Source organism: Drosophila elegans, unplaced genomic scaffold, assembly GCF_018152505.1.
Source record: "Drosophila elegans isolate 14027-0461.03 unplaced genomic scaffold, ASM1815250v1 contig_208, whole genome shotgun sequence".
NCBI classification, from domain to species: Eukaryota; Metazoa; Arthropoda; class Insecta; order Diptera; family Drosophilidae; genus Drosophila; species Drosophila elegans.
The window spans coordinates 14,063,208-14,089,946 of NW_024545578.1; the positions used below are offsets into that span (position 1 = coordinate 14,063,208).

The following is a 26,739-nucleotide window of genomic DNA, read 5'->3' on the forward strand; positions in this document are numbered from 1 at the left end:
GCAGCCAACCAGCCAACCACCCACTGTTGTCCTTGGGTAAACACGCAATTTTCCAGTTTTTGGACCGCTGCACGTGCTGAAGAGCCACAGGAACAATGGCAACAATCAGTCAATAAGTGAAATTAAAATAATAACAAATTTCTGAAAGAAGCACCAGTCAAATATAATCAACGCAATAGGGAAAAAATAAATCTTAAACGACAGGGACGGGAATTCAATGGAAAACATTTTTCCATTTAACTCATAAAAATTATTTCGTATACGAAACTGTTTAGATTCGATTTTCGGATATTAAGTTAAAGTAATGTATGTGATGTGTATTTTTGAGTAGGAATGTTCCTCAAAATGTTTGTTTGTTTACAATGCCGGCAACAAGTTGATGGCTATTGAGTGGGAGAGAATAAATATGTTTAATGATTGTTTTTATAATTCTTCCCGAGCCGAAATATTGCGCAATTCCCGCAATGGAAAATGCCTGAAAAGAAAACAACTGGGAGTGGAAATATTCACTTCCGTTTGATAAATCAATACAGAAAATCAAACCTATCATATCGGCTTATGCCCTCCAAGCAACAAATTGCTCACTTCTCCTGGGTGTGTATATAAAGTTCTATCTTTGTATTCATTGTGTAAATGTTCAAGGAAACCGAAAAGGACCCAGTCTGTCTTTTATCCTTTTCTTCGGCACTCCATTTCCTTCTGCTCTAAGCCCTCCACCCTCCATCCACATCCCCTCCTGCCACCAAAAAAAAAAAGAAAAAAGAAAAAGAAAAGAAAAGCTGAAAATGTTTTGCCCACTCTTTGGTGGCCCTAATCAAGTAACCCGAACACGTTCTTTGTTAGATTTATATGGAAAATATATTTTTATACATGCAACCCAATGAATCCCGACCCAACCCGCGACCCACCCACTTGCCACCACCACCCGTTGTGAGAAAACTGGCTCCTTGGGGGTGGCTAGACTTTCCCGGCTAGTCAAAAGTGATATTTTACATATTTTCCGACAGTTTTTCCTTTATTTTTCCACTTTCCTGTCCCTTCTTGACTGCTCCTTTTTTGTATTTTTTTTCCCCCAGCTTTGCTTGCATTTTATTACTTAACGCTTAAGTGTGCTTCTTAGAGAGGAAAAGCGAGTTTGGAATGGTGGGTTTTCCAACGCAGAGTTTTCTGTTTTAAATTGAAAAGTTGTAAAAGGATTTCTTGGGTTGCTTCTTTTTTTTCCTTCTCCGCCAGAGGTTGGCAAATTAAACACTCCTTTTTTTTGGGAAATGATCAAACAGAAAACTTTTATTTAACAAATATGGTGGAATGGGGCAATAACAGACAATGGGAATGTGATGAAAACAATGGGCGGCGTAATGAAAACAATGAAATCACGGGTTATCACAATTACCAGCTGCCACCGCCCTGGGGAGTCCAACCGCCGCTGGAGGAACCACCCGCGGACCAGCCACCACTGGAAGCTCCGCCGGAAGACCAGCCACCACTGGAAGCTCCGCCGTATCCACCACCGTATCCACCACCATAACCCCCGGAATCTCCCGCTCCGGCGTCCGATTCCGAGATGATTTTGATGATCTTGATGGCAGCAGGAGCCTCAGCACCACCTCCGCCGGAAGACCAGCCACCGCTGGAAGGTCCTCCCGATGACCAACCGCCGCTAGACGGTCCTCCCGATGACCAACCGCCGCTGGAAGCTCCTCCCGATGACCAACCGCCGCTGGAAGCTCCTCCATATCCTCCACCACCCGAAGATCCGCCATAGCCGCCTCCATGACCTCCAGGCGAACCCTGCTGCGAGATGATCTTAATGATCTTGATTTCCTGGCCACCACCGCCGCCATGTCCACCACCAGAGGACCAGCCACCACCGCCGCCATGTCCACCACCGCCTCCTCCAGATTGCCAGCCTCCTGAACCACCGGCTGGAGCAGATTCGTGGATCACTTTGATGACTTTGACGGGCGGTGAACCGCCACCACCACCGCCATGATGATCCGAGCCGTGATCAGAGCCACCGCCGCCATAGCTGTAGCCACCATCTCCGCCGCCATGTGGGGAGCCGCCTCCGCCACCGCCTCCTCCAATGAATCCTGCTTGAGCCACAGCGGCCACAGCCAGCAAACAGACGAAGATTTTCATGTTGACCTGATGGAGATGAGCCAAAGCGTCGAACTGATGTCTCTGCCAGGTCGTGGTTTCACTTTTATAGAGCTAAAGCCAAAGCCAAAGCCAAAGCGAGGCGGCCTTGTCCGGAAGCCAACGCAAGTAGTGCAGTGCACTACGGACACCCCCGGGCCAGTTATCAGTGTTAGCACAGGCTCCAAATCTCGAGTGGCTCCGGAGAAAGCGTCGGTGGGTTGATGTCGAAAGACTCTCCCCAAACCGCAATTGAAGGCTACATATGCTGATCAAATCGGTTCGGAAATGGCTTTAATAACTGACTTACATACGCTTTCTTTAAAGGCAAGCATGTAATCAAAAGATATCTGTATCAATGAATTAGAGCCACTGTATTTTGAGTGTACTTGATTTGTAAAGGTAAAAAATTACAATTTTGGTTTCTTTAATTCAATTAATAATGAATTTATGTGTACAATATATTTTCAAAGCATTCTAAAAAAGTTATATTTAAGACAATAAAATATATATAAAATATTTATAATTTAGAAACCTTACAAAATAATAATTTGATATATATTAATAATACTATGATGTTACGACCAATAATGAAAAAACTAGTGTTTCTTATTCCCGCAATTATTAGAGTATCTCATCAGCGACTTCCATCAAAATTTGTTATACTTTCTCGTGATTTGTTTGGATTATGTAATCAAATACACAGTTAACAAACAAATCAGTGAGCAGGCAGCCAACATTATTTTTGGCGCTTCAAGCGCACTTGAATGAAGTTTTTCCCCCGGATCGCACAACATCTGCCTCAGCCTTTGGCACTCTCTCCCCTTTCCGCCGATCGAAGCCATGATTAATGAGTACGGAGTTCAAAACGCAGGTGATCGAGCCCAGGTGAGAGGATAAGTCGACGGGCAGGCGAGGTTCGTGCGCTTTCAACTGTCCCTGACATCGATTTCTGGGCTACCGCTTCGAGTAGTTACGCATGCGCCCCAGCTGGGGTCACTTATCAATTACACGGAGAAAAAAAACTGCACAATTTGACATAAGGTAGCTGCAAACATACATATAAGTCGCCTAACTTTGTATTAAGACCATACACAAGTTATACCCACAAGCAAATATAATTTTATAATTTGTCCTGTGTTAAAAATGTAATTAACAGAAAGATAAGATGGAATTTTTAAGTCATCCTTTACGACTTAAAAATTCCAACTAATTTTACAAATTAAAAATTGGATTTCAAAGAATTGTGCCTATGAATATGATATCACATAACATTTTTATAGAACAAGTCAGCTAATGGCTGAGAATTCTAGATTTTAAAGTGAGTGTGGCGATTTTTACCATTTGAACAGTTCTATAGAAGCAAAATAACATAGGTCTACGATTTTAATTTTTTTTCCCGGTGCATTGTCTCCTGTTTTTTGGCCCCCATCCCAATATCGCCCCGTTCATTCATGCGTTCCAGCACCTTTGCATCCATTCATCGATCATCTTGCTGGGGGCAACAGTTCTCAATGAGACGTCAAGTTCTCATTAAGACGAGAGCCGCATGCAAATGCCAGATCAATTAATCAATTTGTTTTGCCAATAAATACGACTAAATATGGCCAACGATCTCTGCCAATAATGATAAATGGTTTCACCAGCTTGGCTTTTCTGCTTTTGCAGTCCATTTGGCATTATGTTGTTTTATCTCTTTACATTTTCACTCGGCCAAATGAATTCAATTAAGCAAAAACAAATCCCAAAAAATTAACGTGGGAAAATTTTTTGGTCTGCACTTGGCTACGCATGACATATATGTCAAACAACTTCAAGCCCCGTAAATTGTACCCCTGCTCTTAAAAGCTAAATAGACTATGCATGCAACGTATTGCCATTTTTATACTCTTTTTCGAGGCCCAAGGCGGAAAAGACTGGCTTGAATGGGATATAAATTAATAGTCATTTATTTTTAAACAGTTATAACTCTATTGGGGGCAGGAAAGTTTCATAAAACAGGTGTATAAAGTCAAGAAGGTATGTCTATTAAGATTCTCTGATACTTAATAACAAACATTTAAATTATTTATTAAACTAATTAGAGGTTCAAAGAAAGAAGAATGAAATATATTAAGCAAGAGTACTATTAAATAGATAATTAAATGTTAGTAAATAAAGATATGTTAATTGATACTTATAAAACTCTTAATAATAATTCTTAACATTTTTAGCTGCTTAAAATTTAAACAAAATGATCAAATTGTTTATTTAAACAAACTCGATGATCTTTGTTTTAATGTATTAGAATATCTTTACAATAGCGTCTTGTAATTTATTTAATTTTAATAAAAATTTGGCGGGTATCTGGTTAATAAGGTATTTACTATTAAAGATTCATGTTAAGACTTAAGACTTATAAAGTACATTATTTTAGATTCCTGAAGCTAAACCCCTGCGAAAGTTGCTTAGGGTTAAAATGGTGAGCTTTTTCCCCTCGCCCTTCTCTTACGTCACATTTAGCCAGTCTGACATTTGGTGGAAATATTGTTGGAAATATTTGCTGGTCGAAAAGTGAAATAAAGTTGCAATTCCTGCAAGAGCTGTCAAAATGTTGCTGCTGTCGCTGCCTTTTGCTGCAGTTGCTGCTGTTGCAGTTGCAGTTGCTGCGGTTGATATTGCAGTTGCTGCTGGGCTCGGCAACCTGCTGACTGTTGACTGCTGCCCGTCGTTTTCCCATGTGAATGCTTAACCGATTGCAAGTGCTTACCCTCTCGCCCCCACTAACCCCTTTTCAAGTTGCCTGATATTTTTACCAAAAAAAAAAAAAAAAAAAAAAAAAACAATTTCGACAGTCGCGCATTTTTCACGCTGCCTCATTTGCAGCGATTTTCAATGCGATATTTGTTGCTGCCGCTGCCACCGATTGTCTTTGCTAGTTGCAGTTGTTGCATTGCTTGTTGTTGCTTGTTCACATAACCATAACTCCGCATGGCACCTCTACAGATTGTGCTGAGTTTTTTCAATACCCTTGAAGGGGGTATTTTAATTTAACTCAACACTTGATTCTGTAGTGCAAAAAATAAATTTCAAAAATTAATTTCACTCGAAACAAAAGATTTAAAATTGAAAACGTTTTTGTTTTAAAAGAAGATTATGTGTGATTGCGATAGGAAATTTAATTAGGTCTAATTTTTTTAATTTGTATTTTCAATTAAATTAAGCATTTTATTTAAATAATTGAGCAATAACACTAAAAATTTTTCTAAGAAACTTAAGTTTTTAAAACTGAGAAGGAAATAATTATTAGATATTTTGCTAAGCATATTCCAATCCAAAGTACTAAAAATTCTGTTTATTGTATTTGTATTAAACTGATCAAAAATGTACAAACATAGAAAACTATAAAATTGCTTAATCTTTAACATGTAATAGCTTACCATAAATTATATTTTACAAATTGGTTTTCAACTCATTAGCTTTGGTGATTGTGCAGGATAGTAATAAAAAATATTATTATAATTATTACACCCTATAATCCAATTAAAATTCAAATAATTTTTTAGAGAGTGTTCAGGCTACTGCAAACATTTTCTTTTTAGAGTTTCCCTCACATATGCTGGGCCTCAGTCGACTTTTATTTCGTTTGATTTCCTCGCCTTCAGGATCGTGACACACCGCAATGGATGTTGCAACGTTTGACTGGCGACCGGCAACCAGAAATACTTGCGATTAGCTTGGCCTGGCCCTAAATGAAATCAGCGACCATTGGAGCTCATAAATGGCTGGCACAAACCTTTGCTAATATGTCATGAGCCCATCGAATAGCGACGAGCGGGTCAGCGCGAAACATTGGGCAATTGGCATTTGTCGGATTGTGTGAGTTGTGCGGGCATTCGAGTGCCATGGAGTACGAGTACTATACTGGGGTGTTATGCGCTATGTCATCGAAACCAGTTTACCGTTAGCACACACATGTGTCTCAACCAGTACAGTGGTGACCCATTAAAGCAATCAGCGGCAAACACATGTAAGTCAAGTGGCAAACAGCGGGGCACTGAGTCCCAACTTCGATTCCCGCCTCGTTTTTGGTTACGGTTGCGGCTCATTACGCAGTTCGCTTTGATTTGCATAGCGATTGAATGCCTTTTGGCCGGCATGGAGTTAGACGAAATGGAGTTGGCCCCTTGGGAGTTGGCCAGCCAGTTGGCCCGCAAAATCCCTCGGTTTTTCCCCCCTTTGGCTGGGCCTTTGTGTGATTTGTGTGACATGTGCACAGAGAATTATTTGCTTATTGTTAAACATTTGCGTTTGAATAACTTGTAAACTGTCAGAGCAACACTGATACTATTAACCCATTGGTTAAAATTGTTGGTCTGTGGAAAGGAAGTTGATTTTAATGGGATTAACGGAAAAATGTGTAACTCTCTTGAGATTTTAAAGGCTATTGAATTTAATGGGACTTTTTATTAAATTTTAATGGAATTAATTAATTAAGTTAGGATTTAAAAGTAGCTGGTTGATGCAGAAGATTAAAAATTGATTTGCGAGATATAAATGATATTTAAAACTTAAATCAACTACGAATACCATTTTTTTTGTTAAGTTTTGACTAGAATTTTCACAAAAGTTTTAAATTTTAAACTGAATTTACTACATTGATAACCTTAACTTTAATTTAAAATTATTATTTATTTATATCTCCCTATTAAATAGGTTCCCAATGGGTTAATCACTTAAGTTGGACATGTAGTTAGCGTTATTGGCGATTGTCATATTCGGGCGGCATTCCTGCACCGTCAATAGGCGATTGTCGATTGTTGAGGCCATGCAACCGGCTTATTACCGGCTATATCAGATGGCCAGAGACACCGAGACACACGCTGCGTATTCGCAATGTTGATCCCATTGCATTCTCGGCCGATTTTCGATTGCTTTATTGCATTTTCTACTGGTGCTGCTGCTGCTGCTGACCATGTCACATTCGCTTTTCGTCTCAATTGCAGTTGAAAGACAAATTGCGCACCTTTGGCAGCTTGGAATTTGACTTTTTGATTGACAACTGCAGCGATCTGCGATCGACTACGAAATCCAAGTAAAGTCGAGAAACCAACGATCGATTTCGCAAAGCACAAAAGTTCAGTTTATTAAACGTTGCCTGCCTTTTGGGTGACCTCGAAAACAAATTCAATTATGCAGAAAATAAAATTTGTTTGCCCAAATTCGCGAGGCACCTACGCCGACTCCAAAGCAATTTGCCAAAGAAAAAATAGCTGCGATGAAGACAAAACCGAAAACATGGCAGCCAAAAAAAAATAGCGACAAATATCAGCGTGTGACGGCAGAGCACCTTAACCCCCCACCTCCCGATTAACCCATCAATGCCAAGCAAAAAGTGAGCGACTGACTGGCAAGGAAAACGGGGCAAGTTTGCCATCACTCCTCTCTTCTCAGGTGATCGCCCAATTGAAAAAGAAATCCAAGTGAAAATCAATTGCAGCTGCCGGAGTGAAAAAATGGTGGAGAGCTGGCCAGCCATTCTTTCAGTTTAGTTTCTTTCAGTTAACTCGTCAACTTCCCCGCTCTAAGCCAGAAAATCACAAACAGAAACTGTGACTGAGCGTCGGACACTGAGCCAGCTGACGTTACAGGTTTTCAAATCTGGCACATTAATTTTAAAGACAAATGAAACGAAAATAATACAAGATGAAAGCTTTAAGAAGGGAGCAACGAATGCAAAATGCTCTAGCAAGAAAAAGTTTATTAATTTATATTAAATAAAGAGTTAAAGCAAACAGTATACAACTATTTGATATAGGTTTATCAGATTTTGTTTTCGTTAAGTTTGAAATGGTTTAAGATAGAAATGATTGATTTTCTTTAATATAATATATTATGTTGTTACTATTCTAGCGATAAAAGTATTACACTTATTATTACTGCGCTAGTCACATTGATTCCTTAGTACTTAGTACCTTCATTTTCTTAATATTATACATATAATAATATTTCAGTCAGTTAAATTAGGGTTTATTATCAATTTCAAAGTATTTATGGTTATTTTGGGGTCATTTTTCTTCTGATTGATACATGTATATTACCCAAGATCCGGATCCCAAAAACTAGGGTAACGATAACGGCTCACCTCGATGTGGACGGTGGACCACCTTGTGCGACCTTCTTTTCAGATGCCGACGTCGGGCAAAACAAAAATAAAAACAATAAAACACAACAGCCGAAAAGCGGCAACAATTACCAGCAACAACAGCGGCCAACAGACAGAGCCAGAAGATAATAATGGCCAATAGTTTTACGAGTCGCCTGAACATCAGAGTCCGGGGCTTAGAGTCAGAAACAAATACTCGATACTCGAATTTCGAATTTCGAAGCTCACTGCAAAGATCGCCAATGGCCAAGTCAACTCGCCGTTTGGCTTGGCCAGAGTTTCAGTTTTGAGTTTGAGTCTTAGCCATTTGAAAGTCTTGTGCGAAATGAGCGTCAAAAAGTCAGATGGGTGGGGGAGGGGAACGGAGAAGGGGCATTAAATCGGCGCAGTAGAGGCCTTTCCTTTTTGTTATTTTTGTACGTTTTGTATGTCACTTGCTGCGAAAGTCGCAAAAAAATGTAAGTTGAAAGTTGAACGGAGCGAGATGTTCACACCAGAAAACAGAAAAACAGAAGAGAGGGGTGCCTATCATTAGCCCTGGCTTGGTTATCCCCCAGGAGGTCTGTCTGCTATTTTTAGGGCATGCATGGGAATGGGAATCCCAATCTTACCACTGGCAATTGACCGCAATTAAACATGGAAAAGTGAATGGATTATGAATGGTGTTGTTAAAAGACAGGAGGACTAAGACATTTTAACAGGAAAAAAAACCAAGAAACCAAGCATATTGAAATTGTCAAAACCAAAAATAAAACACGTTTTATGCTTTCAATATTTATTTAACTTTGGTAAAATAAACTTAATTTTTTTTAAATATGTAAAAAACAATAGCAAGGAGTGTTATTTACTTTAAAAATCAATGCAAAACTATTAGCTTATGGATTAATAACCCTAGATATCTGTATTTTTCTTAAATGTTTTTAATAAAAAAAAAAACAACCCATGAAAACACAAATTTATATAATTATTTAAAATCTTTATTCATAGTGCAGTTACAATATTCAGGATGAGTAAATACTATAAACTCAACCAATTGTTTACATGTTTAAATAAACATGTATCAAGCTAAGTAATGCTGCAGGCATAAATAGCAACAGATTCATGAAGATTGGTAGCATCTTGACTTTAAGGAAGTTACCTGGCCTAAATTTCTCTGGATAGTGGTTCTAAATCGAATTTTCCACCAGTTTATATAAATTTTACGGTTTTTCGGTTACATAAGGGTTGACTAAATAGATTATGACAAGCAAACTGTTTGACTAATCAATACGATTTAGTTAACAATGGTAAATTAAGTTTTCAAGGGAAGTTAGGAGAGTAAAGCTACTGAAAGTAAACAAGATGGTTTAAAAAATTAAACAACAAAATACACGATTTCTTTACAAATTGTTGTCCAAACTCACCCAGTTATAGGTAAGCCGTTATTGCTTTTAATCAAAGAATTTATAATATGACTTTTATTTTCTCTTAAAATGTAATTAACGGATAACAGTTATTAAATGCTATTTGAAAAGTTATATACTTAAGTGCATGCAATTAAGAAAAATCGTTTTAAAATTGAAAAAAGTCTAATAAATTTGTAGGAAGATTTATTATATTTTTGAATGCCATGGGAGGCAATCAAGCTCTAAGCAAGATTATAAAATAGATTTATAGATTCGGAATGATTGAAAGAATGCCACAGATTGATGGTCAATGAGAAAGATACATAAATTAGAGGATGCATTAGAGAGATGGACAGCTGGAAAGAGTTAAGCTCCATTATCTATTTTTGCAAGCAGCAAACTCAATCATCGTCATCGTGGCCACATCCACGTCCACATTCTGACTCTTCCCCCGCGGACCGCCCAACTTTTTTAACTCTTGTTCGACTGTGGCACAGATAATTTGCCATCAGCAGCGCCAAATGTAATCCGCCATATAACCGTCTAACGGTAACTCAAAGCCAACATAAATATGCGCAAAGCTAGCAACAACAAACACAATCAGCCGTACAAACAGTTGGCCATGTGTTGTTGTTGCTGAATTTCGTTAACAGCTTCTACAATTTTTCATCCAAGTGCAGCAGCAACAATAACAGTGCACTGGTAAAAATATATAACTATTTTGGAAAGAATTGTTTGCTAAGTTAACTGGTATATCTAAGATTCAAATCTGAGCCTTAACACAACATTTCAAAATATATTGAACGATATTTATACTGTAAAATAAAAATAACTTATAAATACATACAATAGAGTAGCCGGATTTTATTCTAAATTTTATAGATTTCTTGAAAATATTTAAAATTTAGGTCTAAACACATCATACATTTTTGTAAAAATAAAAATAACATCAATGTGGTTGACAACAAAAAAGTGAGCTTTAGACCTTTTTGAAGAAATGTAGTTTAAGCTCTTGTTCTCCTGTTAAGACCCAATTTTCTACATTTTTTTTCAGTTGTACTTAAAATATTATATTAGCAGTAATCTTTTTTTTGCAGTGTAAGGGGGTACGAAAAGTGGCGGGGAAGGGTGTTTTTTGAGGAGCCAAGCGATGCCAGGCAAACAAACAACTTCATGGGCGACGTGCAAAAATTCAATTGCTACAACGTCGTCGCCGTCGTTGTTGTGTGGTTGTTGCCGTGCTCGTTGCTGTTGTTGTCAGCAGCAAATCACTGGCAAAATGCTCCCAGCTTCAACTTCAACTTGAGCCCCACTGCATCTCAGTTCCCACTCTCTCGGAGATCTTCATGATCTTCCTCTGCCTCCGTCCCTGTCCCGATATTGTATATGTATATCTGTCGACAAGCCTCGAGTTTTATGCATTTGTCAGGCCACACTTCGGCCTGCGTCGTCATCAAAAATAAAATATATGAAAAAAGCGCAAAAAATGTCAGTCAGTCAACGGCATTTGCCCACTCCCCACAACTCACTTCTCGAAACCCCGGGAAGCTCCTTCCCAAGCGCTTTCTTCCGTCACATTTGTCTGTTTTTCCATGCCCAAGACCTGGCCAGTGCCTGCTTTCTGACAAGAGCTGAAATGTATCTTTCACCAAATCACAAGCAGCTAGAGATGACAGCGTGACTGAAGATCTATCCTTGTTGATGAAGATCTCAACTTTTTAGGTACGGTTATGCCAAATCAATGATCGTAGTATTGAAAAGCGAATTTTTTTTTAAGTTGTTACAATGAAATTGTGTAGCTTGTATATTTCTCACAACAATTTCTTGTTTTTTTTTTATTAATAATACAAACAATAAAATCTTTGTTCATGCAATTTGTATAAAGTTATATTGGAATACATTGAATTTTCCAAATCAAAACATCAACTAGACTTAATAATCCTCAAAAGATATTTGAAAATAATAATTATTATTCAAAAATATCGAAATAAAGCCTTACAGAATATTTGATCAACATCCGTGAAAAGCCTATATTAAAAAGATAAATTTTCAATTTCCTTTAGAGCTTAAGAATTAGATAGTTCAGTTAAGTGTTTTTATTAACCATGTTCAACTTGGAAGATGACTCTTATTACCACCTCTTAGCATCAAAATATCGATTTCAAATCATCTCCTTTACTTATTCCCCTGGCCCTGTTAGTTGTTTAATATGATAATAGCCCATACATGCATACTTGTATCTGAGCCAAGGTTCAGACATCTCCTGAGAAAGCTGGGTCCCGTTCTCGATGCACTGGCCAGGCCGAACTGAATTACCCCCAGATCTCCGCCATTTCCCCACCCCGAACCCATCCTTGTTCTCACTGTGATGGAAAACCATTTTCTCTACAACTCCAATCGACGCTCCACTTTTTTGTGCTTTTTTCCTACGCCGTTGTTTTGGTTTTCTGCTTCGTTTTTTCGTTGTTGTGTGTAGCTAACATTTTTTATGCTCCAACTCCAACTAAACAATCAACTTTTCAAACTGTTTTTTCTTTCGCTGCCCCCCCGCCACTCGTCGCCCCTCTATTTCTCTCTGGCTATTGCTTTTCCTATTTGCTGTTGGCTGCACTTTTTGACGGCTTTTATTGTTTGCCAATTTCTGGCCCCCGAGACCAGCGAAGCATTCCATCCTCGTACACTACACTATACCGAACCATACCACTCCGCGACGCACTCTTTGCCTCTAATCCAGCGCACACCACTTGCTTCCCTCTTGCTCCCAATTGGTTGGGATACACTGGAAAAAATTGAAAAGCAATAAGGTAAAATATAGATAGCTTTCAAGATATTTACTCTTAAAACGTCAAACAACCATGTTCAATTAGTTATCTACTTGGTAGTCCAGACAGAGGTTGAAATATAAAAGAAGTCAAACGATCGCATTTTTTCAGTCCAAAAAACGATTTTGGTAAAAACAATATTACGATGAAGTATTCAATTGAATTTAACAATTGAAATCAAAAATGTTCTGAAAAAATGCATTTAATTTTTTTTGCATTACATTAAATCAGCCTTAAATTTACCTTAAATAAATTTCTATTTAAATAGAATTAACATAAACACAATTTTTTGTAGCTAGGTAACATTAACTTAACACAATTTGATTTTAAATATGAGTGCAAAACTATTTGAACTATTCAAGTTTGAAGCTTATTAGGACAATTTACTTTAAATAGCTAAAGATAATATAAGTAATATCAACATCAATCTTAATCTTGGACTTAATTTCGCAATATGTATTGTGGATTTAGTTACATAAGTTAGACAAGAAATGTATATTTTCTTTTTATTTCTCCTTTTTTATTTAAGGTTTCTTTCAGTGCAGTCCCTCCTCCTGGATCACTCCTTCGTCCCCCGTTTCACCTCCTCCTGGCTGCGCATCCATTGTAAATCCGCTAGGCAGTTGAGGAAGCGTTTTGTTCGGCTTGTTTGCCGATCGAAGAAGGTTCGCTGACAGACGGAGAAATAGCGAAATGGAGGGGATTACCGGGGGTATTCTTACCAGTTGGAAATTGGTGAGGACAAAAGGGGTTTCTTGGGACTCTGCTCGTTTTGCTCGTTTGCCCGCACTTTTCTCCGATCCCCTTCTATTTATTATTGCCCAAGCATTTGACTTATTCTCACTGATCTCCGGCTCTGGAGCTGAGAAAAAGAGCGAAAGAGACAGAGGGGCTGGGAGAAAGAGTCTCGCTCTGCTTGCAAATCGAATTGGTTTGACTTGGATCGGCTCGGCTGGCTCGATTTAGATGGCATGTCTGGGCATTTGTTGACGTAAATTGGCATTAACCTTCTCGCTGACCTCCTTCCGCACTGCACATTTAAAAACTTTGCCGACGAGCGAAAGGCAACATTTGGTTACTGCAATTTATTGATTTTTTATGGGTTAGTTCTACTTTTAAAGAATAAATACTTGGATCGCAGCAGAAAAGTTATGTTATTGGGAGATTCGCCACAGAGCTGTAACTTAATGTTTACAGTTGTTTGGTTGCATAATTATAATAAAACTGATTTATAATAGTTTCAAACTGTTTTTAAAAATCCCATTTTAATTTTAAATTTTTATGACAGCTTTGGTTTTTTTCTAATCCATGTAAAATTGCAAACATCATTTAATATAAATTATTATGTTTTCGTATATGACTATTTTTTTTTTTGTTTCTGGTTAAACTTAACTTGTTGTTAACTTTAATCAGATATTGTAGAACAGGTTCTTAGTCCATTTATACAAATGATGAAAGAAATAAATCTTACAAAATAGATAACTAAATTCGCTAAATCAAATGCTACAATTTTGAATGTTTGCCTTAACAATCATGTGTGCAATGATTTTTAGGACTGGTTTTCAAAGTGCCCAACCAAATCCCATTACGCAATATGTTTCCAAGTCTTCACAAAATCGGTTTCGGATGATCTAATTGCCTTGTCGGAAGCTTTTTGACCTTTAACATTCCGCCTGAGTGCAGAATTCGTTTGTCTTTTGCGTTCGTTTATTTTGCCCGCTAGTCGTTTATTAATTAGCGAGTGTCGAAAATATGCAAATCAAACATTGCTTGTACATTTCGAGGCGTGGAGACAATGAGATAAAGTCTCGTGAGAAATCGAGAAATAGAAAATTATAGCGCGACTTAGCGCAAAGAAGAGAAAAAAAGAAGAAGAAGCGAAAAAATGATGAAAACAAAAAGTATTTACAGTTAGTTGATTGTGCCCATTTCATTTTGTTAGCTTTTAGATACTTACCAGTCCAAACCAACCGTCCTCCCCCTTTTTGTTTTTTTTTTTTTTTTTTGTACCAGCGAAAAACAGACAAAAGAAGCCAACGAACGCAATGTCTCCAAAGGGGAAAAGAAAGTGGAAGCTGGACGGGCGGGAGAATCGGTGGAAGCCGAAGAAAAAGTAGCCAAGAAGATGTATGTAAGAGAAGAACGCGGGTGGGACCACCTCAGAGCAAACAAACGAATTATGAACCAATTTACAAATTACCAAAGCCCCCAGAAAAAAAAAACAAAGAGAACGGGGCAGAATGGGCAAGGAGTACAGTGAACTACGAAGAGACAGACATTCAGTCTGGCAGACTGTTTGTAGTCTTTCAGATGGTGATGCTGCCTGCCCTCAAGGAGAGATTAAGTCCACGCCCCCTTCTTCTAGGCAGAAGCCATTGACCAAGTAACGAGTTTCGAGACCCGATTCAAAATCAGCCAATCCACTTGCCATGGAATAACTGAACTTGATTCCGTTCAACCCAGAAAGCTAGGGTAATGGTGTGGTTAATAACCAAAAAACAATTAATAATATTATTAACAACATTAACCTCTGGCCATTTTTGTTAAATTTAAAGCCTTGGAAAAACTTAAGCATTCAAATAAAAATCTCTTTTCTTATTAGTTACAAAAATAGTACAAATATATTGTAAAAATTTTAATAAACTTGCTAATTGTCATTGTTTTAAAATTTACACATCTCTTTTTTTCCAACAACAAAGAAGTGTTCAATTTTGTTTTAGGGAGGGATTTTTGTATAAATTTTATTTTGTAATATAATATATATTCATTTAAGAAAACCATTAATCTCTCAAGCCCTTTCTATAACTGAAAACAAAACGGTTCTCTCATTAGCGAGAAATTCCTTATTGCTTTCAGGAAACCTCTTTCGCCAGGGTATCCATTGCAAGCACCATTCCTCATTATTATTTAACCGATTTGCTCATTTTGCTTCCTTGCATTTCTTGCTGTTCAAACTCACTTTATTTGCTTGCGCCTGTCGTCTCGCTTACGGGCCCAGTACACTTGGCGGATACAGAGATACAAAGATACAAAGATACATACCCATGGAGTATATCTTCGGAGCGGCGGGTTCTTGGAAATTGCGGTCCGCCAGCTACCCCCCAAACCCTTTTAAATCTCTCCACTCTTTCTGCGTCTGTTCACCTCGCGATTTCAATTAAAGTGCCGCTCTCCGGGTTCGCTTGAATCTTTGGCCGCGGCTTAGTGTGTTGAACCCGGGCGATGCTCCACATCGCGGCCACCAAAACCCAAAGTGTTATTAATTTGTGAAAGTTCTACCAGCCACGTCCCCATAACGCGCACAAAAAAAAACTACAAACACCTGCCGAAGTATCTTTTAGATACTTTTTGTCCGATTCAAGTGCCACAAATCGTAGAGCTTGCCACATTTGAATTACAAAACGGTTGGTGACGTAAATCAAATTCGATCTTGTCGCATTAATTAAGTTAATTTGCTCACGCTCACGCTTCTCGTTATCCGGCAATTAGCATTTTATTGGCCATCGAATCGGTTTGGTTATCGGCCAAGGATATCTTGGAACGATTCTGGTTTGAGTTTCATTTTCACAGCCACAGCTACTGACTCGTCTGAAATTACCTCATGTTATCGTGCATTTCCCGCTGATAAGATTGACCAAATGATTTCAACACTTTTCGAAAGCCTCGAGCATTGCATAAATCGAAACTTGTTTCCCTTTCTCGGTTTTCAATTTGGATTTAATAATCTTCCTAGACAGAGAGAGAGGCTGAAATTAATTTGCCAAAAAAAGCAGAAAAAATAGAAAAACAAATAGCCCGGCTCCAGCCAACAAAAGATACAAATAGTTGCAGCCGCAGATACACAGATACACTCCATACGCGTGTGTGTTTGGTTGTTGTTGTTGTTGCTCTTGCTCATTGCGCAGTTAATTTGTTCAAGCGCTCAATGCGTCAATACCATTTGACTTTCACTTATTTGCCCCACTCGCCACTGCAGACACCCGAATCTGAACAATGGAGGAGGAGGTGCAGATATAGATACGGATACAGATTGAGATACAAGTAGAGATAGAGGGCCAAAGCGTTGCAGGAAGTTGATTATACAATCTTCAGATGCCAGGGGAAATGTCAAATGGTACTCAATAGAAATGAGGTAAGCTGGGAATTTTGAGAATTTTGGTTAAAATTTTTGTTGAATTTTTATTTGACTAAAAATATTGATATTTATTTACCCGTACAGTCCACATAATTTTTACTTCTAGTTTTAAAGATAGAATTAAGACTAATGATCATTTCTTACTTAAATATTGTTCTTTTCGAAACACAAATCCAGCATACTTTGACTGCCAAACTTATAATAAATAAATAAAACACATAAATTAAATTTTTTTTCTTCAAGATAAATTAATTTCAATAAATTCCAGATCTCAGCCAGAAGCATCCGAAGAAAAATGTATTTCCCAACGACTTAGCATTCCTTGGAAAAAGAAAGTGAGTGACGTTCTTGGCCTGGGATAATGACCTCAGATTGATACTGTCACTTTCAGATATAGATTTTCCACCCTCAACTTTAGCCATAGGGAAATACATGTGCCCCCAGATATTTTCTTGACTCATATGTGATTCATTCTATGCGTTCGCCCCTCTCAGCTTTTTCCGTCCGCCCCCGACTATGCGATACAGATACAACAACTATCTGTGAGATACAATTTCCAGTTGTTGTTGTTGTCTGGCGCGAGCAATTGATGTTGTAACATGGCTACCACGAGTGCAACCTCCCCCTGGCCCCCTTCGCCACCCTCGGCACTCCCCCAATCTGAAATTGTGTGACATAATCTGTGCAGACTTCGATGTTGTTGCTGCATTTTGGGGCTGCTGCTGCTGTTGCTGCTGCTGCTGCTGCTGCTGCTGCTGCTGCTGCTGCTGCTGCTGCTGCTGCTGCAGCAGTCTCACTCATTCAATAAGTCAGTCAGAGTCCAAGACGCCGGCGAGTTCAATGAACCAACGAACCACCGCTGGCTTTTGTGTAAAAACAAAAACCAAGCACCGCCATACAACAAAAAGGCAAAAAAACTTAAATATTTTTTCTGCCTTTTTGGTCGAATATGTTACAAATTTTGTGTTTCTCTCTTTTAACCCAAAGTTTGTTAGTTTTACCCGGTCCATTCGTTGGCAGGCGACTCTGTGAAATCACTTACTGGTTTTTATGCGACCAACAGCCACTGTGACAACAACCACAACCACCAAATCAGGCGACAACAACACGAGCAACCGCCTTATGAACAACTGTAAATTTGTTGGCCGCACGTTACTCATTTGGCAGCTTCGCACCTTTTTTCGAATAATCCTCCACTTAAGGTAACAACATCAACTTGATCAAATGTTGCTCAAAAAAAGCAGAAAATATTTTAATTTAATAATAGTGTACTTTACTAAAATGGAAAAAATAAAGGATGCAATTTGGATATCTTTAAATATTTCAAACGCAAGTTAGTTGTTTTGAAATACATAAAATAAAAAGATAACGAAAAGCGATTATATATTGACGTTTTCATAAATAGTTATCCCTTTAAAGGGAAAATTACCCATTTTCAAGTTATGAAATAATAGTACTTTTAAATGTCAAGGGTCAAGAAATTATTCAATATAATTAGTGTTTAGATATATTATAAATAAAAAAATCAAATTGTTAAAATATATTATTTATATTCAAATATTGTGATTAGATCACAAATTGGTTTAATAACAAAGAAAATTTAAATTAATGGCACATATAATAATCTTTTGTTTGTTGTAAATATAATCATGTCTTTACCATATTTAAATGAAGTTGTTCGGCATAAATAATTATTATTACAGTGTTTGCTTCAATAATAATTTAACACCTCCTTAAGTGAGTTGCATTACCTTACTTATTTCACAGTAATTTTCCATGCAAGATTCTCGCACTACCAAAACTCAACGTACTAAACACCTTATAGACCTTGCCTTTGTTTGCCTTATTGTTGAACATTTTTTCATATTTCTTTGCTACTTACCGACTCGCTGCGATTTCTGCCCAATGAAACAGCATTGAGACGTCATCCGATCACTCTCGAGTCTTCGAGACCTTATTGACTATATGAACTATGCGCACATAGAGATATTTCTATAATTACTAAACAAATGCCAATGTCAGGCCAATGCAACAACTGCAGCCACTGGTGGCAGCAATCACTTGGGGTATTACAACAGCAAACGATCATAATTATATGGCTGTCTTGGGCCGATCTCAGTTCAGCTGGGTTGAGCTGAGTGGAGCCGACTTGGGTGGACTTGAGTCGGTTTAAAGCGGTTCCCGCTGCCGTTTCGCCGCTTCACACTTTTGCTTGTGGAAAACCTAATGCAAGACGATCTACGACCGCAGTCGCGGAAGATTGAAAAACATTTCGTAAAATAATTGTTGAGAAATTTGTATGGCCAAGAGAGCAATTACGAGGCGAACCAGACCAGCCCGAAAGCCCACGACTGACTTTCCTAGCCAGCTGCCATACCGCTTCCCCATCCCCGAACCCTTCCCCTCCCAAAACCCCGCCCCTGCGCCCTTGTGTCGCCCCCTCTTCGCGACCAAGCTCACACCATGGGCCGCTTAATGACCCTATTTTAATTTCAAGCATCGCTTGTCCATCGCACTTTGCGGAATTTACATTATACGCATACATATTTCTCAGTCGCTTATTTCGGTTTTCGCTTTTTTTTTTCTTTCCATGTTCCTCCGTTTTTTTGTAGCTTTTGAAAAGCCGCCCTGGAAATGGAAAACAGTGGAATGGAATACATTTTCTGAATAAACATATGTAAAATTAGTTTAAATTAAAAGCATATGGCAATTATGGCTGTAAGTGTGTTGATATATTAAAATAAGTTAAATAGTAGTTATACGTAATTATTATATTTTTATATATACGGCGTTTAAATAGTTCATATGCAGTTTTTAATGTTAAATACTTGCTTTATTTAACGATAACACATATGAATTCCTAAAAATGTTAATTTGTCAAATTGGGAAAAATGGTTTGTGGTCTATGATATAACAAAAGTCATTAAATTACCTTTCAAAACGATCTCTTAAATCTATGAATTGCAAACTTTAAGTTAAAGAAATAAAGTACTTTATAGTACTTTGTACCATAGTATTGTATTTTTTAAGCCTGAATATTTTCCCAATTTTCCATGATTTGTATACCACTATGCAATATCGTCTTGACGCTGAAGAAGCGACGAAGCAAAGTTGACTTTTGGACGCTAATATGACGACGATCTTGGCCTTTGGGCGAGGCAGCCATCAACAGCAGCAACAACAGCATTATCAACAACGCTAAAAACAATGAGAGCAAAAACAACAGTAACAAGCGCTAAGGAAGCCAGAAAAAAATATATATTTAAGACAATGGAAATTCATTTCATTCGCTGGGACTGAGACAGACTTCTTGGCCAAAGGCAAGGTCTCTTCGGTGGGATCCCCGTTTTGCCCCTTTTTTTCCCCCCGATTTCCAACCTTGCTCACCTCACCCTCTGAGAAATTAGCTGCTTCAGTTATTATTATCATTGTTGTTGCTTGCCAACTGGGCAGACGTTTCTATATCTATATAAGTGATCGTCGTAGCTGGCACTTCATGTTTGCCTTTCAACCTGCCTGTCTGTCTGTCTGCCTTCTCTTCTCCAGCTATGTTTTTTTTTTTCTGTGTTTTTGCATCCGCTTCCGCAGCAACAATTATTGTATTAGCAACAACAACGAACATTTTGTTACCCAAGAGATTTTATTTTTTTCATATTTTTGCTGCGCCCCCCCGGCGAAGTATGACCTCAAAAATGAAAAGTTAAAATGAAAAATATTTAATCTAATGTGAAAATCGCTGAAGCGTCATCAGCTTTTCATCCCGCTGTTCGCCTTTTGGAACTGATAATGACGACACGACAACTTTTCGTTGGGAGTGAGAAATCGTAACACTCGCTTATTGTTCTCCACTTTAAAGGCTCCTCCCCCCCACTTAGGTCATTATATGAATTTAGAACTTGGTTGGGAAGTTTTATGGTTTGGCAAAACTTTATTTGTTTAATTTTTGTTCTCATAAATCAGAAAAAATCTCATAAATGTAACCAGAATGCGACAGTTCTGTTGTTGATTTTTGATTACTCATACGCATAAGTATTTATTTGCAATGATGATTATTGAGAGGCAGGGGAAAAGGAACAAAGACCCAAGCTCAGTCACATGATTTTGCTGCACCGAAGAAAAATGCTACGAAAAAAGAGTTATAACTACTTTGTAATGATTTTACTAATGAATATTTAGCGTTTTATTTTATTAAAAAAATAAATGTGGGCAAGATGAGCAAACTGAGAAAGTCTGAAAATAGTTCTGTAACAAATGAATGTAATTAAAAGTATTAATTTAATTTAATTAGTTACTTTTTTTCGGTGTATCTCACTCGTGCATTATTTTCTCTCTCTTTTACTCAGTGATCACAACACCCGCACATGTAATGAACTGAATTGTTCGCTTGCTCGTGATTATTATCATGCCGTTTTAAGCTTTGCTTGATCATCATCATCCATTTGAGTGATTTACAAAACTGGGTGGGAAAAAGGGGGAGGCGATTTGTGATTCTGGGAGGTTGAGGTGGGGCCTTGCGTCTTGCGCAATTTTAATAAATATTTACATTTGTTTCAAACCAATTTGCGCAATTTGTGCAGCTGCCTGAGAAGATCTAACTCGTAGAACAAGGGGTAAAATTGAGTTGCATAAATTAATAAACGAGGTTCGCTTTGATGTTTTCATTTAGAAGAAGCATTTCGAATTTTTGTTATTTCTTAACTTATTAACTTAATAGTGTTCGTCATTTTTTTTATTTTATGTGAACCCAATTAATTTATTAAATATTAATTTAAAGCCAAATGATTCAATTATTATTTATCAATGCTTTATTAATTACCGAAGTTAAGGCTAAATAAATAATGTATTAAAGTATTTATAAATTTAATAGAAACATTTACAACTTTTATATCGGCACCCTAACAGCAAATAGCTTTTTGTCATTGTTTTTGATTTGGCGTGCGCTGCTCATTAGCCGAACAATTTATGACAAACAATTGCAATGAGTAAAACCAAATAGGTGGGGGGTTTAATGGGCTGCATGGGAGCTAGAACATCTATTAAAAGTTGTTTGGCTGCTATCAGTTTTAGCTAACTGAGGCCAAACTTGGCTCAGAGACAATGCACACGTGTGACATGAATGACTTCATGTCACCCAGCAAACCCCAACCTTATTCATGGGACAAACAGATGTGCGATTAGCAGATAAGTTTCCATTTTCGCCTCCCTATCCCGTGAAAATGGCTTTCTGATGGATCTCCCCATTGATATCTCTGGTTAGAGACACAAAGAGAGCAGTTCTAAAAAGGGGGGATTTGTAGGGGATGATCTCCTCTATTTTTATCAATGGCTTGCCATCATTGGCCATAACCAAAATTGGAACAATCAAGGCATAGGCCCAGCAACAGATGCCCGGCAGCAACAGCATCGAAAATAGTCTGGAATGCGACTAAATTTAGGCAGAGACAAAGATTCGTTCTGGGAAATAGGGATGGCGACACGTAAAAAAAACTATTTAAACTCTAAAACATAAGTTCTTAAAATCAGGAAGTCTATGTGTTATACAATGAATAATCTTGGAGTGGATATCCTAAACTCATAAGTTTGCGAAGCATATCAAATGAGAACAATTTTAACTAACTTGTAAAATCTTAAAAGAAATTTAATTAAAAATTTCTATAAATAAAATACAATCGTTACACACAAAAAATTATTTATTATTGTTATTGACCGGATATTTATATTTACTTTTAAAATCAGTTTAACATGCATTTATTTTTAGTGTAGTCTGTAAAGTGTGGGATGAGGGACATGCACTTACACATGTTCCAGACGAACTCAGAGGGCGAGTTCTCGGCTTCGACTTCGCCTTGTTGCGAGTGTGCGTATTAATAAAAGAAAGTGCAATGAATTCCCAAATATGTTAAATTGTCTACCAAACAAAGGGGCCCAACGATAAGTTGGGCGATGTCGGGATGGATGGTGATATAGGGGGAAAATGGGTGGCAGGGCCATGTTATTGGAACATGTGTGCAACAGATACTGAATGCGATTCAGGGAGTCTCGCTCTCGATTTTCCCCTCTTCTACTGCATCTCCGATTTTCCTAGTCCCTTCCCGAAGAAGTCTGCTCTGGCGTTGGATCGTAATTAAAATTGAAGTGGAGGCACTAAATTTAACAGCCCTCAATGATGAGGAGAATCAGGAGTGGGAGTGGAGTCGGTAGATCGGCTAGAGGCAAGAACAACCCTTTTGCGGTCATGATTAAAAAACAATTTAAAGTACATTTTTATTTAAGTAAATAATATTCTATTTGGTTAATAAAAAAAGTGTGTTTTGATTAACGAAAATGTAAACAAGAGAGAAAGTATTAAAAACTATGAAATAAGTTGGGCAGCGGATAAAATTTAAAAATTTGCGATAAATACTGAAGCATTTAAACATATTTATATTATTTGTTTCACTGTTTAAAAGAATAATAAACAAAACTTAAAACGTCTGTTATGTTTGTTTATTTAATATTAGATATACCGTATTCTAACTTAATTCGTATGCATTACAAGCTTATGCGATCATAATAATATACAAGAAAGATATAATATAATTATTCCAAAATTTGTTTTAAAGTCATAAAATTTAAAGCCGTCTAGAAATGTTTTATCCCTTTATTTCTTTATAACAACCTGTCCTTTTATGCACTACCATATCGTCTTGTATACATTACTTATTCCTTTGTTTCCTTTTTTTTAATCCGTGTTTCGGTCTCATTTGCCGAAAACAAACTTTCCCATTCATGTCCATCAACTGTATACACACATTATGCGATGTGCCACGCCCAGCTACAGCCCATTACATGGCCCATCATGCAATTAGTGGAACCAAACCCCCTAGACAAACCGCCACTCTTCGAAAAGCGCTCTTCGTGAACTTCCTTGCGGCTGCCACATATGAGTAAATACTATATAAGTGAATTCGAGTGCGAGTTTGTGGAAGCGGAGTACAAAGCCAACTATAAGCCAAGGATGGACATGGGATAGGAAATGGCTGAGGGAAATGGGGAATAACCTAGCCGTACCAAAAGAAAAGTAAAAACTCAAATGAAAAATCATACAAAAGGCGCATAAATTAGCAATGGTCTGTAATTCCAAAAAGGGTCGACGTCGACCGTCTCGCAAAGTGGCAGGGAAAATTTTCATAAATATTTTTTCTCTACAGAGAGCATTGGTCTAATAAGCAGGGTGAGTGGTGTAAGGCAGTTACAGTCGGCGTGCCTGCGACGCATTCATTAGTTTAATATTAAAATAGTCATCATAAACTGGTAGCTGAACGCCCGAAACAATGTGCAGCAAAACCAAAAGGCGGAGGATCAGCAAAGAATGTATCAGCAAGTACTAAGGGCCAAGATTTATGAACTGCAGTCAACGAGTCATAGTTATGTACAGCAGTGGTCAAAAATGGTAATAAGACGTAGGGCCCGGAAAACATTATAAAACATTAAAGACCCTGCATTCATAGCTGCAGTTCTATAAATTTAATATAATATAAATCTAATATAAATTTAGAAACTAAACAAAAAATAATAATAATACTTTTATTGAACAATATTTCTTATAACAGTTCCTCACATTTAAATGCTCTTTAAAGCAATATGAATTAATTTTGTTTATCTAAGATCTGAAAATAAATGTGAATAAACTTTTTAAGAAGTTTAATTATATATGAATTTAAATGAAAATTATTAATATGAAATAAAGTTAACAATGTCATTATTTTGACCGCAATCGTGAGTATCTGTGTGAAGTATCTCCTGTTGTGTGTGTGCGTCTTGGAGTCGTCCCAAAGTAGCCTGGCATCCCCCTTTTCCTACGATTGTCTCGCCCAAAGGGGAGCAATGAACTATTTACGATTGTAGTCAGGCACTCGTCTTTGCACTCAGATTCAGATTGAGATTCAAACTCGCACTCACTTTATGTAGTGCACACTGCCATAGTGGTTATGTGTAGGTTCTAGGGCGGGTTTTGTTGGGACCGAGATAAGTATTGTAATATTGTAATATGCCGCCATATCAGACATGCATATTTATGGACTTCGCAGCAACGGTCGCAAATGACCTTGAGGCATTTGAGGGCTAAAGCTAAAGGCGAAAATGTTCCCAGGCTGTGATGGGATAAAAAGCTGGAAAAACTGCTGATTAATTGTATTGCAGTATTTGCTCACTTCGCAAAAAATAAATTTTATATATATTTATCAGTTTCTAGCTGCTATCAAAAAATATCCAAATCCTTACACAAATATTTTAAGAAACATGTATATATTTTAAGTAAGGTGCTAACATATAATAATTTTCTTGTCTTTATGGTTTTCAAAAAAAGTATTTTTTAATTGTAAGTATCTATAAAACATAATCTCCTATTATCTCGAACTGCGGTCGAGAAAACAGGCCTCAGAGAAGAAAAGTATCCTGAATTTAAGTTTTAAATCTAAAACATTTATTTTTCGTTTTTCGCATCCTCTTAGCCCTTGCATTCCTTGTTTACAGCGATAATTCAACCAAAATCCCCCAATAAAATCCTTCTTTCTTCCGCTTAATGCCAACTTATTTCCCCTTAATTTATATTGTTAAAGTTCACTCTTCTCATCCCATCAACCACAGAGAAGGTCGCTACTCTAAGTCAACACAAATCAGTTGTCAGTCATCAAAACCGGTGGATTCCCCCATCTCATAATTATTTAAATTTGCATTTTAAGAAACAATTAAACCGAGAAAAGAAGGAAGTAAAAGAATCCCCTTTCAAGTCAAAAAAAAAAAAAAACGAGACAAGCTCCACTCAGCGCAACAATTTCAATGTGATAGATCAATTGTCTGGGCCCCCGGGAGGAAACCGAAGCGGAAACCTGGCTTGGAGCTATATCTATCCCCTCTGTCTCGTCTAACTCACTATCTATAGGAATTACCCAGACAACACGTCAAATCTTCGGCTTGACTCTTGGCTTTCCATCCCTAGCCCCGCAGAGAAGTCAACACTTTTCCACCGAGCATTCCCTTCGGGGTTCATCTTTTTCCCGCCCGGTTTCTTTTTCTTGCTCCAGTGAATCTTTGCCGTCTCGATTTGGTCTTGGTCTTGTACTTGGTTTTCTTTTACCTTGCTTTTCACCTGTCCGTCGTGTGGAAATCATGTGAAAACATGTGGCCGCCAGTCAAGCAGTCAGCCAGTCAGCCAGTCCAAGTCCAGTCACTCACTCATCCACTCGTTCACTCATTCAGTTAGCCAAGATTTGCCAGCGCCGCAGCAACAATGGGGATCAACAAATTAAAGTAATTTCCTACCGCAACGATTCCACCAGCTTACACTTTCCGAAAGGTTAAGTTCAAATTTCCAAACATTTTAATATGGTAACACTTCGGTTTTTCTTCAAAAGAGGGTATTGCAATATATGTTGAGGTATTGAGGTTTTCTTTTAAATTTCTTGGCTCCATGTCGGATGATTTTCTTCGGATTTTCCAATGCCTTAATTGGAGCTTTTCATATGCCAAGAGCATGGTCTTCGACTGAGCTATGCAGCTATTAAATTTCAAGACAAAGACAAATAAATTTAAGGCAACGACTTGTTTCAATGACTCCTTGGGAAATTTCACAAATCAAATTATTCTTTGGGCATAAACAAATATTGTCTTTGCATTTTTTGAAATATATCTGTTGAAAGGGGCTAACAAATTAAATTAAACTTAAAATAAATAACAAGTATATTTAAATAAAGAAACTAAATAGTAAAACTGTTTTTAAATGACTTGATAAAAATAAACAGTTGAAAGACAAACTTGGTTATAAAACGATTTGCAATTTATAGTATTTCCATAAAAGTTTATCTTTGTTTTCCATTTTCCTTGCAGGAAATGGCAACCAAACAAAATACCGAACTTTAAATGGTAAAATAATAAATACATTCGAAGCATTACGTGATTTCATTTGCATAGTTCTTTTCAGCACCCTGCCAGGCTATCCGTACACTGTTCTCGAGGCAACGCGGTGTCGTCATCACGGCGTCATCTCTGCCTGGCAAATGGTGTCAATCTCACGAGTCGTTGGAAATTAATAAAGCGACTCAACGGCGGTGGCAGCGTCATCTGTATCCGATA

General features: G+C 37.6%; 1 protein-coding gene and 1 long non-coding RNA gene across 2 annotated transcripts; one reads left to right on the plus strand and one right to left on the minus strand.

The window, feature by feature from the left end:
- Positions 1-1,256: 1,256 nt before the first annotated feature.
- On the minus strand, positions 1,257-2,188 carry LOC108150153 (glycine-rich protein DOT1). The gene has a single exon (XM_017278121.2). The coding sequence runs from the start codon at positions 2,140-2,142 to the stop codon at positions 1,390-1,392; it is 753 nt and encodes a 250-aa protein (XP_017133610.1). The 5' UTR covers positions 2,143-2,188; the 3' UTR covers positions 1,257-1,389.
- A 7,430-nt stretch (positions 2,189-9,618) lies between these two features.
- On the plus strand, positions 9,619-24,151 carry LOC108150148. The gene is made up of 3 exons (XR_001774657.1): positions 9,619-9,697; positions 23,441-23,735; positions 23,817-24,151. It is a non-coding gene; the product is annotated as an uncharacterized LOC108150148 (long non-coding RNA).
- The last annotated feature ends 2,588 nt before the right edge of the window (positions 24,152-26,739 follow it).